This window comes from Syzygium oleosum, unplaced genomic scaffold (genome assembly GCF_021117445.2).
Source record: "Syzygium oleosum isolate NSW1041296 unplaced genomic scaffold, Sole_v2.1 Sole_v2.29, whole genome shotgun sequence".
Taxonomy (NCBI): domain Eukaryota; kingdom Viridiplantae; phylum Streptophyta; class Magnoliopsida; order Myrtales; family Myrtaceae; genus Syzygium; species Syzygium oleosum.
Window position 1 is genome coordinate 2,762,432 of NW_026607513.1, and position 16,527 is coordinate 2,778,958.

General features: G+C 39.8%; 1 protein-coding gene and 1 pseudogene across 1 annotated transcript; both read right to left on the minus strand.

The window, feature by feature from the left end:
* Window positions 1-16,527, minus strand: part of LOC115677850 (disease resistance protein L6-like) — a 46,778-nt pseudogene that overhangs the window by 16,477 nt on the left and 13,774 nt on the right.
* LOC115677858 (disease resistance protein L6-like) lies at window positions 2,140-11,842 on the minus strand. Its single transcript, XM_056303812.1, has 7 exons — window positions 11,759-11,842; window positions 11,102-11,660; window positions 7,764-8,323; window positions 5,952-7,059; window positions 5,525-5,809; window positions 3,826-5,438; window positions 2,140-2,926 (listed from the first exon to the last, which is right to left on the minus strand). Exons 2-6 carry the CDS (start codon window positions 11,279-11,281, stop codon window positions 4,695-4,697), a joined length of 2,877 nt encoding a protein of 958 aa, XP_056159787.1. The 5' UTR covers window positions 11,282-11,660; window positions 11,759-11,842; the 3' UTR covers window positions 2,140-2,926; window positions 3,826-4,694.

The window sequence follows — 16,527 nt, forward strand, 5'->3', positions numbered from 1 at the left end:
GAGCAACCTGCTCTGATACCAATTGATGTAGCTAGCAAGGATCACCTAGAGGGGGGTGAATAGGTGATCTAAAACAATTTTTAGTAATTTATGCGGAAATGAAATAAATCACAGAAGAGTCTGAATAAAGTTCAGATTCAAGACAGATTATATAGACGGTGCTCTTGATGTGCGTAATGTAAAGTAAGAGATAAGGGAAAGAGAATCCGCACACAAGTTTATAGTGGTTCGGCTTTATAGCAAGCCTACGTCCACTCTTCCACGCTTATGCCTACCTGGCTTGGATTTCACTATGTAATCAAGAGGAATTACAATTTCTGAGTGTTAACACTCTTGTGTATGATAGGACTCTCTATCCCACACAATCACTCTTACAAAGTGTCCCTCAAGATCTTAATATTTGGCTCAGAATGACAAGAGAAAAATGATTGGATTAAGCTCAGACTTTGGACTTGTTGATTCTTGATTCTGTACTTCTTCTGCTGCTCATTGATCTCCTTAAATACTCCTCCACTTCCAAACTAGCCGTTGGACAGCATTCAGAGGATCATCTTCCAATCTTCACCTTGGACAGATTTGTATACTAAGGATTGAGTAGCCGTTGGATAACAGATTCTGAATCCCGCTGATTCTGGTCGCCCATACAATCAGAATCTTGGTTTCCATAAGTAGAACTTTGTCCGTTGTAATGCATTCTTGTCATGATGTTTGATTGTCAATCAGTTTGATTCGAGATTGAGACAATCGAACATTCCTTCGTGAAATCCATGCGGATCACTAGCTGTTGTGTTACGTTCAATTGCGCGTCGCATCGGAAGAACTCCGCGTCTGCGCCTCAAGACTTTCTGCGTCCCGAATAATTTCTTTCGCGTCGACGAATTTCTTCGTCTCGAATAATTTCTTCGTCCGCATTTTCATCTCGAATAACTTCGCATCCGCATCCGAATATCTTTCGCTTCTCGAATCTCGGAACTTCGATTATGTGGGTCTTCAAAAATATACTTGACAGCTTGTAAAGTCTGAATAACTTTCTTCTGAGCTTCCAGAATATACAGACCTTGAATAATTCAGAATAAGTATCAGATTTACAATAACATAGAAGGTTTTGTCAACTTCAAAATTAATAGGAGTTTTCCTCAACATTGGGAAGCCTTGTCAGTTCTTGCATCTCATCACTTTTTACTAACTGAAGCGTTTACCATCTCTGGAACTTCACGGATGCAAGATACGATAAGCGTAAGATTCATAGTGAGGGCAAACCCATCGGTTCTAGAAGGAAGTTGTCACGATTTCACGCACTTCCAGATTCTCAAGCATTCCCATGCACTGTTTGCATATGAATTTGATTTGAAGTACTCAGTTGAAAAGTACGACATACTTAACGATGTAGTTTCTTCACTCGGCGACACCAGCCCAGAGTCAAGCACTGGGTATTCATGAGGCCTCCGATTTCTTCAAGCAAATTTTCAAGATGATGGCAACCATGGATATTCAAGTCGATCAGACACTTTTACTTACCAATAAAGCTGTCAATTTTCCTCAAATTGGAACAGTGTTGGAAAATAAGGCTCTCTAAAGTCGAGCAACTAGAGAAGTCCGGTCTTGTGGTTATGTGAAAACAGCTTAGAAGGAAAAAAAAAAACTTTCAATTGCACTGCCATCTATAAAAAATGAACACCACTATTCATCAGATGAAACAATCACATATTAGTTGAATAGAATAGAAAAAAAGCTAACTTGACCAAGCTCCGTAGTTTCAAATCATCTATGAAGTCATTCTGTGAAAATGGAAGAAGGACCACATTCTTTAAGTGCATATTAGTTGGCTTAGACGTTCGAGGAGGATGACTCCAAAAATTCCATTTTAATTTGGTAAGACGATTCGCTAAGTTACCGATGAGGGTTCCCCATTTAAAAGCCATATGCTCTGCAGAGAACTTTCAAATTCTAAATCAATAAATTGTTGTGTGAGTGTTGACGTCGGTTTGTGTATAAAACTGAACCACTATAAATTATTGTGTGATTGTCTTCATTCACTCTGGTCTGCGTATCATCATCAGACACGCTGTTCTGTTTAAGATACCATCCTGAGCGCCGATTGTTTAGTATTCTATAAAAGTTTTTATTATCATCACTCAACCTATTCAACCCCTTTTTAGGTTGCTTTGTTAGCCCCAACAAAGTCTAGTCTTGTGATTATGTGAGAACACCAGGGAAGGAAAAAAAAAACTCACATTTAACTGCCATCCGTAAAAAGTGAATACCAGTATTCATCGGAGGAATGATAACATATGAGTTAAATAGGTTAGGAAAAAGCATGGCACACCTTGATTAAGCTCCCTAGTTTCAGATCGTCCATGAAGCCATTGTCTGAAAATTGAAGAAAGACCACATTCTTTTAAGTGCATATTGGTTGGGAGCCAAAGCTCGAGCTTAAAAGCAAAGACGAGTTAAAGAAACGAATGCCTTCTAGGCAAAAACACATAGGCCACAAATACGGTACAGACAAGGGGGGCCTTTAAACGTGGCCGACGGTGAAATCTTCTCGCTTTGCCTTGCCAGACGCCATTGGCATCAATTACAAAAAAATGGGCAAGTATGTCATCCTCCAATGCAGTTTGGAGTGTTTCTGTACCCTCTTACCTCTGCTTTCAGGCAACTTTCGTTCTGTACTCTCCAGTTCCGCCGTCAAAGAACCAGCCAGCTTGCCATCTTTTCCCGCAAACATCACATTAGGTCAAAGCTCAGGCATTGGAACAACACTCTCCCTCCAGCCTTCCCCTCTGCTTGCTTTAATTTCCGTTTGAAGTCGCTTTTAATGAAAGAAAAATAAACAGGGGAAGATGCAGTAAAGAAAACATTCGAAGATCGCCCATCGTCGCAACTCTCTTTCTCGCCTTATCCTCCTCTGCTTAAATTCCTGTTCCTGTTTGAAGTGGCTTCTAATCAAACTATAAAATCTCAAATAAGTATTTTAGGCGCTTTCAGAACACGCATCCTACGATTAAAAATATATATCATAAGAGAGGAATAGCTTCGCATTTAATAACGTCATCAACTCCGTGGAGTTAGCTTAATTATTAGGGAGCGGACGTATGCTTGCAGTTAATATGCACGGCATGAGTTCGATTTCTGACACTTCCCAGTACAAACAATTCATATTTGAGCCAACAAATCAAGTTTTGGCTCGAATCTTACTTGATTCATGAGGTCAACAACATATTTCATGGGTCTGACATCCACTTAAGATATAAACTTCCTTGCCACACAAAGACAAAAAAGAAAGGAGAAACAATATGATATTACCAGAAAATTACCAGGCCTAGACAATGCTAAAGTAAATTAATTACGCCACCAATCAAGCACTAGGATGGACAGAGTTGAAAAATAAAGCAATCAAATGGCAAGATCATGTTAAGCACAACGTAAACAACCACACCACACCACCAATAAGATGAATGCATGAACGATGACATTTTTCTGAATTAATGAAGTTTTTCCACTTATTTTGATACCAATTGACCTTGTCCCCTAGCTTATCCGAAATTTTAGAACTTTCTCATCGACGAAAAGGAAAGAAGAAGGGAAAAAAGGAGTAGGAACAAGAAAAGGAAAATGAGAAAACACAATTATGAAAATAAAACTTACAAGTGTGTCAAAATTTAGATTGGTGTCGGAACAAGTGACGTCGATTTGAATGCATCTTTCTCTATCGATGACATCTTCATTTGTCCGATAACAATATGTAAATTGAAACGCCAAATCTCTCTTTTCAGTTACTTAAATGTTAACTACGTTATACAGAGAAGGTTCAGTGAGACTCACCTTCTGGTGTCTGTAGGACTTGAGGGAGCCCCGAAAGTCTTCCTCACAGCCGGAGATATCTATGTGGCAATCATTTGGCATATCGTGCCATGATGATGGATGCCAATTCCTAAGTGCATTCTCGAACGTTGTCAACGATCCAAAATCTGGGAACTCACCGATGTGAAGCAGCCTGACACCCTGCAGCCCATCGTTGCCAAAAACTCTGAGATACTTGAGGTTCTTTAAGTTTGGCAAATACCGCAGACTTCTCACATTAGGACAACCAAAAAGGGTGAAGTATTCCAATGATTCCAATGTATCGGGAATGTCTATCCTGTATATCTCAGGGCAACCCCCAAGAATGAAACGTTGCAACTTCTTAAAGGATCTCGATGGAAGCGATATTGTCCCTTCCCAACGATAAGACACCCCATCGTTCCTTACTGAATAAACTAGACTTTCCAGGGATTGGCACTGTTGAATAGACAATGCCTCCAGTGATTTGGACTCCCGATGAAATTGGATCTCAACTAGCTTTGGACAATCTAAGATATCAACAACTTTCAACTTGCTCATCCATGGTAGCCTGAATTTCTCGAGGAGTACACAACTTACCACATGGAGTTCCGTTAAATTTCGAGGTTCAAACCTATCGAGTTGAAATACTTGCATTTGAGACCTAAAGAGCTCTAAATATGACAAATTTTGCAGGTTCGGAGAGAGTGACTCAACTGAATAAAAATTATCAAGGCGTTGCTTTTGTAGAGACAAGGGAAGTTGTGGAAATGTTTGAAGGTCCAACCCATAAAAATCAAGTTGGTTTAACAGAGGAAAGGAAGCCAGCTCAGCAGGAGCAGGGACATTGTGACGTCCAAATCTCGTTTTAGTCAGTTTGGGTAACCCCCGATCCACCACAACCTACTGTCACAAAGTTTATATCCTCCTTCTTCCCAACCATTTAGATCCAACTCCACCAAATTAGTCAAGTTGGAGAGATCCGGGGTTCCCCGCAACGATTCAGATGACACTAGTAGATGGGTTAAACTTGTTGGGAGCGCCGGCAACTCTTGAATCTTATTACATTCCTTCAACTTCAATCTTTGTAGGCGAGAAAGCTGCTTAACGGTCTCTGGAACTTCACTAACACCAGTATATGATAGATCTAGGGTTCTTAGAAAAGGCAAACTTCCGATTTCATAAGGAAGTTGACCTTTTAAATGCTCATTATTGACTAGAAGCACTTCCAGCTTCTGAAGCATTCCAATAGTACTAGGCAACTCCCATGAATTTGTTGAATCTAAGTCATCAAATCTACTTTCAAAGTGCACCTCACGCAATAGTTTCAACTTCCATATGGAACTTGGGAGTTTCTTCACTTTACACTCTTGTACAGAGAAGTGCTGCAAATTCACTAGATCCCCGATTTCTTTAGGCAAATCTTCAAGACCAAAGCAATCATAGATCCTCAGATAAATTAGACACTTCAACTTGCCAATAGAGTCGTCAATCTTCCTCAAATTGGAACACTGTTCGAAAGTAAGCCTCTCTAAATTTGGGCATCCAGAGAAGCTTGGTGTTTTGATTATGCTGTGACAACTTTCAAGAGAAAGAACTTTTAATTTTTGTGCCATCTGTCAAAATGAATGCAAAATTCAATGGACGAATATTCAAATATTACTTTCAAAGAAAATAGAATATAAATAACAATAATACTCACCTTGATTACGCTTCGTAGTGTCGAATCATCCATCAAGTCACTATGTGAAAATTTAAGAAAGACCACATTCTTTAAGTGCACATTGGTTCGCTTAAAAAACAACGGAGGAGGCTGCCTCCAGAAAATCCAGCTTAAATTGGTAAGACTATTCACTAAGTTACCATTGAAGGATCCACCATTTAATTTGAGGTGCATTAGATGTTCAGACCTCCCAATCTTTTCACTTAGAATGAGATCTAGATAAGTGTAGCATAGATTAAGACCCAGTGCTTGAACGTTGTTCATCTGCATATGAGAGCAAGAAATGAGCGGTATTCAGTATTCTATTTCAGAGGAAAAGGATTAAAAGGGAAAAAGAAGGAAACATAGTGCAGCGTGGAAGATTTTCTAGTATGGAAACTACTAGTTTCCTCTTGGAGTGCTTTACCTCCTCTGTCGATCTTATATCAAGGATCTCCTGGTTAATCCATAATCTACTATACTTTCCAGGATTTATTGGATTTTCTTGACGAACAAGTTCTCTTCCAAGATCTCTGAGTTGATCGTGCATCCAAAACTTATTGTTCTCCACAATCTTTACCAAAGACCTGTTAATGAGGACATCAACTCCGGTATCCGCAGAAAACTCACGATCTTTCCATATGTAAATTGCATTCGTCTTATCCATACCAATGAAAAGGCAAGCAATATCAAGAAAAATTTGTCGTTGCTCGGAACTTAAGGCATCATAGCTAATCTTCAACTTTCCAAAAACATCCTCGTGAGGTGCTTTGCTTAAATTATCCAATGCCTCTTGCCATATTCCTTGCCCTTTTTCATAGAGGAACGAACCAATTACTTCAAGAGCTAACGGAAGTCTCCCGGTGGCAGATACGATTTTTCTTGAAAGATCATAGTAATCATCTGAAGGAGAGTGGCTGTCAAATGCAAGCCTACTGAAAAGCTCAAGTGCACAATTCGTACTCATCACCTTCATTTCATAATCTAAAATATGATAATCTCGTCTATGGATTCGCAAAACATCTTTGTTTCTAGTTGTAATTAGTATTCTAGATCCTGAACGCAAAGTATTCTTTCCAACTAGTTTCTCCACTTGTTCGTTATTATCAACATCATCAAGTACAATAAGAACTTTCTTATTGGAAAGTGCTTCTCCAATCCTTTGCATTCCATAACCAATTTCATCAATACTCTTTGTTCCAGCATGAATGGCAATTTCGGATAATAACTTTTTTTGCAACTCAACTAAGCCATCAGTTCTCAATGACTTTGCTCGAACATCTTCAAGGAAACAACTATACTTTCCAAAATGAGAAGAGACACGGTTGAAGACGACTTTGGCGAGAGTTGTTTTACCGATACCCCCCATACCATAAATTTTAATGAGTCTCACTCCACCAGAGTTGACATCTAACAATTTATTTACTGCTTCAACTCGATCATCAATTCCAACTAAATGTTCAGTCACCAATCTATGTTTTCTCTTCAATTTTTCCACAACCTCCTCAATTACCAATTTGATTAGTTCACCGTGGCTGCCACAATAAAAAACCATTTTAGTGGTGGTTGGGGAGAGGAGGGGATGCAAAATCACGATTACCTGGCTAGAGGTGATGTTATTCAAGAACCGGAACAGCTACACAATAATCGGACAAGTAATGGACCATAACAATCTAGAAGTGACCTTCTAAGAGTCCTATTGGACACTAACATCACTCCAAAACAATGCTTTTATGCACTTGTAAACTTGTGTGCATGTCATTGACCCGAAATTTGACTTGATTCCAACATGAGATTAGCAATCCTAAGATTATGCTAATAACTTGCGCTAGGAGATGTACAAATATTGATGCATTGTAAATGGACATTTTTATGATTTATGCTCGAGCGACAAGTTATAAAAGTTAAAATGATATATTCAAGAGGAGATATGTTTAACGTGTGGAAAGATTAAATGATCAGATAGGAATGTGCATGGGATTTCATTATCCCATTTTTTTTCCTCCCACTACACCCAATCAAATAGGAGTTTAGCTATCTAGCTATTATATCATTATTCGGCCAATTTATAAGATGACCCTGTTATGCAGTTTCACATATTTTGACACGCGTGGCATAGGTGCGTCATTTAGTGTTATTATAGTAAAAGTCCCACCTCAGTCACACCGGAATTTTTACATCTATGATAAAGTGCTAACGAGAATTGGGGAAACAAGCATGTTGAAAACAGCTAGCTTACCCTTTGTACTTCTTCACTTCCCACCCCTTTATCGCGCCAACCTCCTTGAGAACCTCTCTCCATGCATTTACTTGCTCACTGCTCAGCTTCTTCTTGCTCTGCAAACTTAGTATGGCATTGGCATATAACGCAGTTTTCAACTTAACGTCGTCAGGTTCCACGTCGAAGAAAATAGGTAGAATCTCTTTATCACCTTCCGATTTGGAGGTGTTTGCCAAGATCTGCTCGAGCTCGTGAAGGCACCATTTGCTCGAAGCATAGGTCCGAGAGAAGATGGGTATGTAGATCCTGGAATTGTCCATCGCTCGCTCAAGCGATCCATCGATCCTTTCACCGAAAGGGAGCTCTTCATCGTCTCGGAAGACGCAAACTCCATGATCGATCAGGCTATGGAAGAGGACGTCAGTGAACCCAGTACGAGTGTCAGGTCCTCTGAAACTCAAGAACACTTGATAGTCAGTTCCCAATGCTGTTGCCGCATTTGAGCTCGCCATAGCTGTCGGTAGTTTGCTCGGCTTGGCGATCTCTCTCTCCCGTGTGTGGGCGGGTTTGGGGTGCGCCTGAACACTTCTTAGAATGGTAGATGAGAAAATGATCGAAACAGAAAGTCGTAATTTTTGAAGACGAAGACCATAGAATCAAATGCCGTCGGTCGATGATAAAGAAACCAAAGATGCAGGACCCATGTACGAAAACCAAAAAAAAAAATTAAGGGCTTTCTTTCTTTTCCAAAAGTTGAAATTATTATATGACTCCTTGGAAGACCAAAGAGTATTGGGGACGAAAAGTAGTCAGGATTGCCGGCCCTTGTGATAGAGAAAATATTGGGTTACCTCAGGTGCTGTCATATCAGCAAAATCATAATTCACTCAGTAATGGGCACGTGTTGCCGGGCCCACCTATGTCAGCCAAATTTTCAGTCCACCTCTTTTCTCTCGATCTCTCTCTTTCCCCTTCTCTCTCTCCTCCGCTTCATCCCTTTTCCCTTGTCTGACCTCGAGCCCTAGCCATTGCCATTGTCGGCCACGGCGAAGAGGACCCTCGGAGTCTCCGGCAACGGGCTCACCGCCGATGGATACTTGTCCCTTCGTGTGCCTCACGGTCGGGAACCTCGCGCTGAAAATCACTGTCGCCGCCAAGCCCGCCCGCTCCACCTCCACCCATCGTCCTCCCCCTGCTTCCGCAAAATCAAGCTCAAGAGCTTCCCCCTCCAAACCGCCATGGTCGCTTGACCACGAGCTCGTGACCATGGTTACTCGAGGTCGAGCTCCGTGGCCATGACGGCCGCGAGCCTCGGGCTCGCACTCCGGTGCCGGGGATGGAGAAGACGTCAGTGACGCCGATTTGGACGAGCTGTTAAGAGGCACACCGTCGTCATCTACTTTGGGTTTCCATGGAGAAGATAAGGAATTGCAGAGGAAGCGGCAGAGAGAAAGTGAAGAGGGAGTCTCGTGAGCGACATGAGGGGGGAGAGAAAGTGGGCTCCACACAGGAGAAAATATCCCTGACGGTAGGCCCGGGCGACACGTGTCCATCATTGAATGGATTATGATTTTGCTGATATGGCACCAGTTGGGGTACCCCAATATTAGAATGTGGTGGCGTCAGCACGTACTTTTAGTTAAATTATTTTAAAGAACAATAATATTTTTTTTAATTCACTAATGGTGTCGAGACGTTAATTTCCATATTTGCAATGACAATATTGCGTAAATCGACTTTTTCACACTTTTAGCACTTTGGTTAGTATGAACTAAGTATTGAAATACACGTGTAGATTGTGTTAGAGAAATCCCATATCGGAGAATTGATGTGGTGTTGAGCAGTTAATATATCCTAGTTGACATATAACTCATTGGCTTAAGCTTTTGAGTGAAGATAGGTTCAATTTGATATGTTGACGGGCTCGGACTTAAGCTCCCAGGGAGAAAGGTATCGAGCTTCTGCTGCGTGCTCCCAACAAATGGTATCAGAGCCAATGGTGGATTGACGGGCCTCCAATCTGTTAAGGTGTTTGATGAATATCTTAACAAAGAAATCTCATGATCGACGTTTGTCTCGGGTGGAATTACCATCACGGTTGGTCTGGCAAGAAGTGACCATGGACAGTTGATTTGATTACGCGAGATAGAGACCATGGGTGATGCAATCTTAAGTTAGCAGTTGATGATGGTGTGGGTTGTGTTAGAGAAGTCTCATATCGAATAATTGATATGGTGTTGAGCAGTTAATATATCTTAGTTGGCCCATAACTCATTGGCTTAAGTTTTTTAGTGAAGATGTGTCCAACTGAATATGTTGATGGGCTCAGACTTGAGCTCTTTCTTGGCGATCTCCTCAGGTGAAGGTATCGGGCTTCTGCTGTGCATTCCCAACACTAGGAACCAATTAAAAGGGATAAAATTCAGATAGATATGAAAGAAAATTAAGGAATTGGAAGAGAAATTAATGTTTCTGTCAAATTTTTATTTTTATTTTTTGTGAAACAAGTACTAATTGCACAGTCACTCATTCATCCTGTGAGGATATAAGCCTTGAGCAATAATAAGAAGTGAGGATTCCCCTCCCACTCACCAAGAATATGATTTTTTTTGTCCTTTCCTTCCTTTTAAAGTTTGGGGTTTTTGGTGGTTTTTTCCCTTTTCTTATTTTATCTTCCGAAAGATGTATTCAATTATATCATTTTAGATGCTCGCCTACTTCCGTTTTCTTTCTAAAATACATGTCTTCAACTTACTTTACGACGATACATGATCGTCGAATTTTTTTGCAACGAATTTCTAGGACAACATATGTACAAATTTGAATCCTCGAGTAATGGCGAAGTGATAAATTTTTTATTTTATTTTAGATAGGTTTGGATATGACAAAATATGTGTCAAAAAATGTGTTGAGACATTTTTATTAAGTATGCTTAACCAGACCCTAGTTTAATTTCCCCCAATATAGGATCTTTGTCGTTAATTGTAGTAAACTTCAAAAGATCGTTGATTATTTCCGTCCAATTCATCAGTCATAAAAATGATAAAACGATTCCCTGTAAGTAATACAAATAATCGAAATATATTATGGAGCCTTGGTCACCCCGAGACATATAACATCAAAAACTGAAAGTTGTACAAAAGATTTTTGGTACTAGTCCCTTCGTGTGAACAAAGGAACTGATATGACAGGCTGAGAGTTGCAAAACATTGACTGGTTTTCTTGGCCTGAGATTTTTAATAATAGAAGACCAGGCCTTTAATACTCTGATGACTCTCATATCTGCCTCTTCTCAACTGCAATTTGCATTTACTATATCAATTCCAAAGTTGTTAGCAGTTAGGAGAAATTATTACCAGATCAACCAGGAGGGTCCCGAGTACCGCCTTCATCACAAGGTCTTGCCTTTCGCCACGTAGCAGGCTCTGAGAACTCGTGGTGGTCCAGTGGTCTTTTTCAAAATATGAACTTTGATGTTTTGGTGAATTTGCATTTTGCACTATCCAGTAAGCAAGATTTTTATCAGCATAAGCCATCAGGCGAAACCCACACGTGCACACAGTAATTGGACCTCTCAGCAGGAAAACAGGAGGCAAAGAACACTTAAAAGAGTAAAATGTGTTTATTTTCTTGACTTAGTATTGTGAAGGGAGAAGAATACACAAATAATTCATTTAGATCAGGCATATCTGAATTGGTTTTACAGATGTGACCCGGGAAAAGGAACGGCAAAAAGGAGATGCCTCAGGTTCTTTTTTAGTAGATCGTGTCTCTCTATCTTCCTATATGCAGCTCTGTTTTATACACAAGATCTCCAAATCCTTCCCTCTAACGAAATAATTATGATGGAAATGTCGTCATGATACCGCCTTCGATCTCCTTGTGGTATTTCAAGCAAATCATGAAACTCGATGCCTGCAATAAAGCGAAAGCCAAATGTTAATATCATTCGGTTATCCTGGATTAAAGTAAACAATTTCTTCTTCCTTTGTTTTAGCTATGTCAACACGTACCAGCTTTCTTTGCTGCACGAAATAGCACTTCCTCAATGAGATGTTGAGCAGGGTCTCCTTCAGGTTGCAACTCGATGAAAAGCTAATTACTCTTTTAGGTGTGTGATAAGGAGAGCATGGGCGTGGGTATTATCGGTGGTTCCACAAGTGAGTAATAAAGCTCTTGTTCGTATTTTTTAAGAAATGCAACGTGCAAAGCATGTTCTTGTAGTTGTTGGGGGTGCTGACAAGGCACAACATGTGCATGAGTATGATGATAATGCTTCTGTATCGTGGCTTCTTGGCTGGCTCCGTCTCTTAAAGAGCTCTCTCCTTTTTGACCAAACAAACAATATGAAATCTTAAGCCATCATTAGCCCACTAATTAACAAATTGGAATTGAGCTAATCATGCTTGAGAAATTAGCACATACTAGATTTCATACTTTGGTCTGGAAATTGAACTGGTCTCGCTTGACTATCCAATTTCGAAAATCCGAGATTATTTGGGAGAAAATCGAATTGAAGAATTTGTTTTGTTAGATAATTTGATTGAAAAATTGCATTTCGATAAAACGGTTGACTGTAAATTTAGGTGGTTGATTCTTGTATGGCCAATTTGGTAAGGAGTCAGTCAACTGCAAGTAGTAAAAGGCCGATGGTTGATGGTCATAGACATAAAGCCTGCAATCTACACCTATTTATGAAATGTGTGGATTGAAATTGGTGGAAGGTCAAAAGAATGTGTCTACTACAACAATCCACATAAGTACTTGCCTTTCTATTTTTCATTTTATTTTTCGATAAACAAGATCGTGACATTATTAAGTTCATGAAAGCTGAAGGGCAGAGCTCGAGAATAAATACATGCAAAAATATGCTTTTTTATGTGCATTAACTTGATGGTTACTTGAATAGAAAGTTCGGCCATGAAATTAGATATGTAGCAAATCCGCAGATCAATTTGTATGCAACAGATTATTCTTGATCTTTTATGGTGGAGTGATTTGATAGCAGTAGAAGTGGTCATGCATAAAAAGACAAGACTTCTTGAGCTTTTTTAATTTATATATATTTTTATTTTCGACTCCATCTCTCCCTTGGATTATCGTGTGATTATGACTAACATTGCATACAATTATTCTCCATATGCTGTTAAAAAACCTTTGCTTTTTGTAAGTGGTTTTACTTTTCTTTCTTTTCATTTTCTCATTCTATTAAGAAGTTAGTGGAATCTTACGTAAAAAGATTGAATTGTTTTTTTATTATTAAATAACATGGAATTGCCAAAGCACAGGTCCATTACAATGCCAAAGCATGAGAGAACAAAGGCTTAAACAAAAAAAAGGGAGAAGCAATAAGTGGACCAAATTTTTTAAAAATTATCGCATATGTATAGTAAAGTCCAGAAATTTTCAAATAGGAGAATCAAATCCTAAAATTTTTAAGATTAGCGCAATTGAATTTAATGAAAATGCCGACATGACAGTTTTTTTAATGTATTTAAAGAGGGATGTGGTGCCAATGAAAATGCTTGAATAAGTTTGAAAAAAAAAGCTAAAAATGAAAAAAAAAGAAGGAAAAAACTAAAATTGTTTTACAAAGAAAACATAAGCTGAAAATCTAAAAAGAAAATCCAAAGATTGGAGCGAGCTACCAAACAAATAAGCCTCGAAGAGGGGGGTGCGATGCACTATTCAGTATTCACCTCAGATTATAATATAAGTTGGATCAGCTAATATACGAATCCAAACCTGAGTGGGTGGACCAAATGAAAACGGAAATTGTATCGTGTCGTGCTCCTGATCCATTCACACGACTCATTTATTAACTACTAACTGATGTTACTGCGTTTATCTGGTTTTCATATATAGAAGCTTAAACCCCATGAGCATGATTTTTTGGGAAAATTCCAAAAAGGGACCCGAAGTGGAGTCATTTTCTCAAATATGGACCTGAAGTGGACTTTGTTTCAAATAATGATCTGAAGTAGCTGATGAGTCTCAAATAAGGGCCCGAAGTGGCTGATGAGTCTCAAATAAAGGCCTGAGCCTTCCGACCGGCCAAATGTTCACCGGCCGGCGAGCAAGTGAATTTTCCGGCAAACGGAACAAGGGCACTTTTGTCCAAAAAGAAATCAAAATTTAAAGTTACCATCCCTAAAAATAAAAATTATGTTCTTCCCGTCTTCTTCGTTACCTTTGGAGACAACCCTAATCCTCCTCCACCATACGCACGACCTCGTTCACCACCGTTGCCGGGTCTGTCCAGGCACTTCTTGACCGGCGTCGGATTCACCGCCGGATCTGTCCAAGTAGTTGCCGGCGAAGAGGTCGCCGAAGTGCAACCGGCTCTCCTTCAATTTCCTCAGCACCTTCGCACACGAGACCCTCAATTCCCTCACCAGCCTTTTCCAAGTCTTCAAGGATGTGCAGATGGCCGACGCAAAGACCTTCGCTTTTCAGGCGGAGATCAACCAGCTCCTGAGCTTGATCATCAACACTTTCTACAGCAACAAGGAGATTTTCCTTAGCGAACTTATCAGCAATTCATCTTATGTACGTCTCTCTGCTTATTCCTTTTATTTGCCAATATGTGTCCGTGATTATACGTGTGCCCTGCATCGCATTGAGCAGTGAATGGGACACCTGGTGCGGAATGAATTTGAAGGCTAAAATATTACGAAAAAAGTCTTGTTTAGATTCGTCAATTTTACTATCGTTTTGAATCACTTGCATTGACTTAGGAAGAATTAGTCAGTGATGATGGGAGTCCACAGTATTCAATCATAGACCAAGACACAGTTGTCCCCTGCATCTTCAAGCCGTTGAACGAACCTCTGTCTTGGTTCACAATTGGGACAGTTTCTGAGTTTTAGATGAACTATAAGATCTTTAGGATTTAGTCAGAAGCAGCTAAACTGTCAAGGTTAAAGAGTGAACGTGTGAAGCGGATTAGTTCAAGGCAACGAAGTGTAGAATAAATTGAAGGCGAACTAAGTTTCTTATATCAGCAAACTCTAAGCACAATGATGTCGAGTAATACATCTAGGAATCGCAGGCTGGAGGTTCCTTCAGTCACAAGGGACGTTAATGGAGTGGATGTTAATCCGCTTCACACGTTCACTCTTTAACCTTGACAGAAAATTCACCGGTCACCGACCGGTGAACATTTGGCCGGTTGGAGGGCTCAAGCCCTTATTTGAGACTCATCAGCCACTTCGAGCCCTTATTTGAGACTCATCAGCTACTTCAAGTCCTTATTTGAAACAAAGTCCACTTCAGACCCCTATTTGAGAAAATGACTCCACTTCGGGTCCCTTTTTGGAATTTTCCCTGATTTTTTTGGGGAGGTCAAAAAATGAGCCTGATTTAACGATGTGCAAATTCTCAAATGCTCCAACCCGATCTATGAGAAAAGCCTTTTCTCATTGGTGCGAGACCAGATCAGACCGGAGTGCTAATCATGATTTTTGGCCGGGCTATATGACAAGTCCCAATTGTCCAACTGCTCGTCAGGTATTGCGTTGTCAATACAGGATGACATTTTCCATACATTATACAGTTCTAATAAAAACTCAGTCTAAGTCTAGCAAGTTAGCATCTTCATTTTTTATTTTTTTAAATTGACTTGAAGTGCCAAATCTCCAACTTCAATGTGTATAAAATAAACAATATTCATTATATCTCTACCACTAGATAAAATACGCGAAAATATAACATGATCTCCGACAGGAGTGTCATTATTTAGCGATCTAATGATTGGTTATGATCAAATCTAAGCATTGGTGGGAATAAGGGAAGACATGATGAACGTTTGGCATCACCGGCTCCCTTTTATTTCTCTCTCTCTCTCTTCAATTTCTTTTTTCATTTTTCCACACACATACATTTTATGTGACATTCTAAATTTTGACCCACTTGGTATTTATGAAATGCATAATTTCAATAACGCACTTGTAGTAAATCTCGCCCAGACTTGATCACTCTTGGGACATTAACCAGTAGGGAAATGCTAATTAGGGATCTAGATTCGCGCGACCATAGAACCTGACCGTGGACTGACTTTCGACTATGATGATTGTCGATGTGATATTTTGGGCTAATATAGACGGATCTAAGGATGGTCATGGATCGATTTGCGAATGTCGTATAATTGGATCGCGAGTGATTCTGCCTCGCAAGAATACGAAATTTGCGAATGATCTCAAACCTATTCCAAACGATCGCGTTCTTTAGAACTAATGATTGATCCTCGCAATTACATGACAATCGAGGTTACCATGGCTCGAGTGAACTTAAACGTAGCTCGATTTAGTGTTGACCACGGGTCGAATATGCGAATTTTCCCGAAAGCCGCCCTTAGTTTGAGATAAGCTCAAGTCGCGTTTATTTAAGTTTGACCATTAAATAGAGACTGAGTTTGGGTGTTGAAAATTTTGAAAATCATGATAGAGTAATTGGACGACGTCGTTATTAACGTGGTCAGCCTCGGATTTATCCGGATTTGTCAGAAAACTGAAATTTTGATAAGAAGTGGAAAATGACTGTTTTGCCCCTGGGGCTTTGTGAAGACCAAGTGTAAAATGAGAAGGGCATTTTGGTCATTTCATACCAACTTTAGAGATATAAAATTTTGAACGATTTTGGCCCTGCACTTTTGTGAAATTCCTATTTTACCCTTGGATATTTTTTTGTGAGAGTTGATCTTGGCCATCGATTTTAAGATAAGGTTGAATCGTGGCCGTCGGATGGAAAGTAGAAAGGAGGGTAGGATGGTAATTCCACCTTG

Bases quoted from the DNA above. Each gene is read 5' to 3' on its own strand.
- LOC115677858 (XM_056303812.1), bottom strand. From the start codon at position 11,281: ATGGCTTATGCTGATAAAAATCTTGCTTACTGGATAGTGCAAAATGCA. The intron at 7,060-7,763 runs GTAAGCTAGCTG...TTATTGTGGCAG, and splicing joins GAAGTGAAGAAGTACAAAGG to CCACGGTGAACTAATCAAAT. The intron at 5,810-5,951 runs GTAAAGCACTCC...TCTCATATGCAG, and splicing joins ATATAAGATCGACAGAGGAG to ATGAACAACGTTCAAGCACT.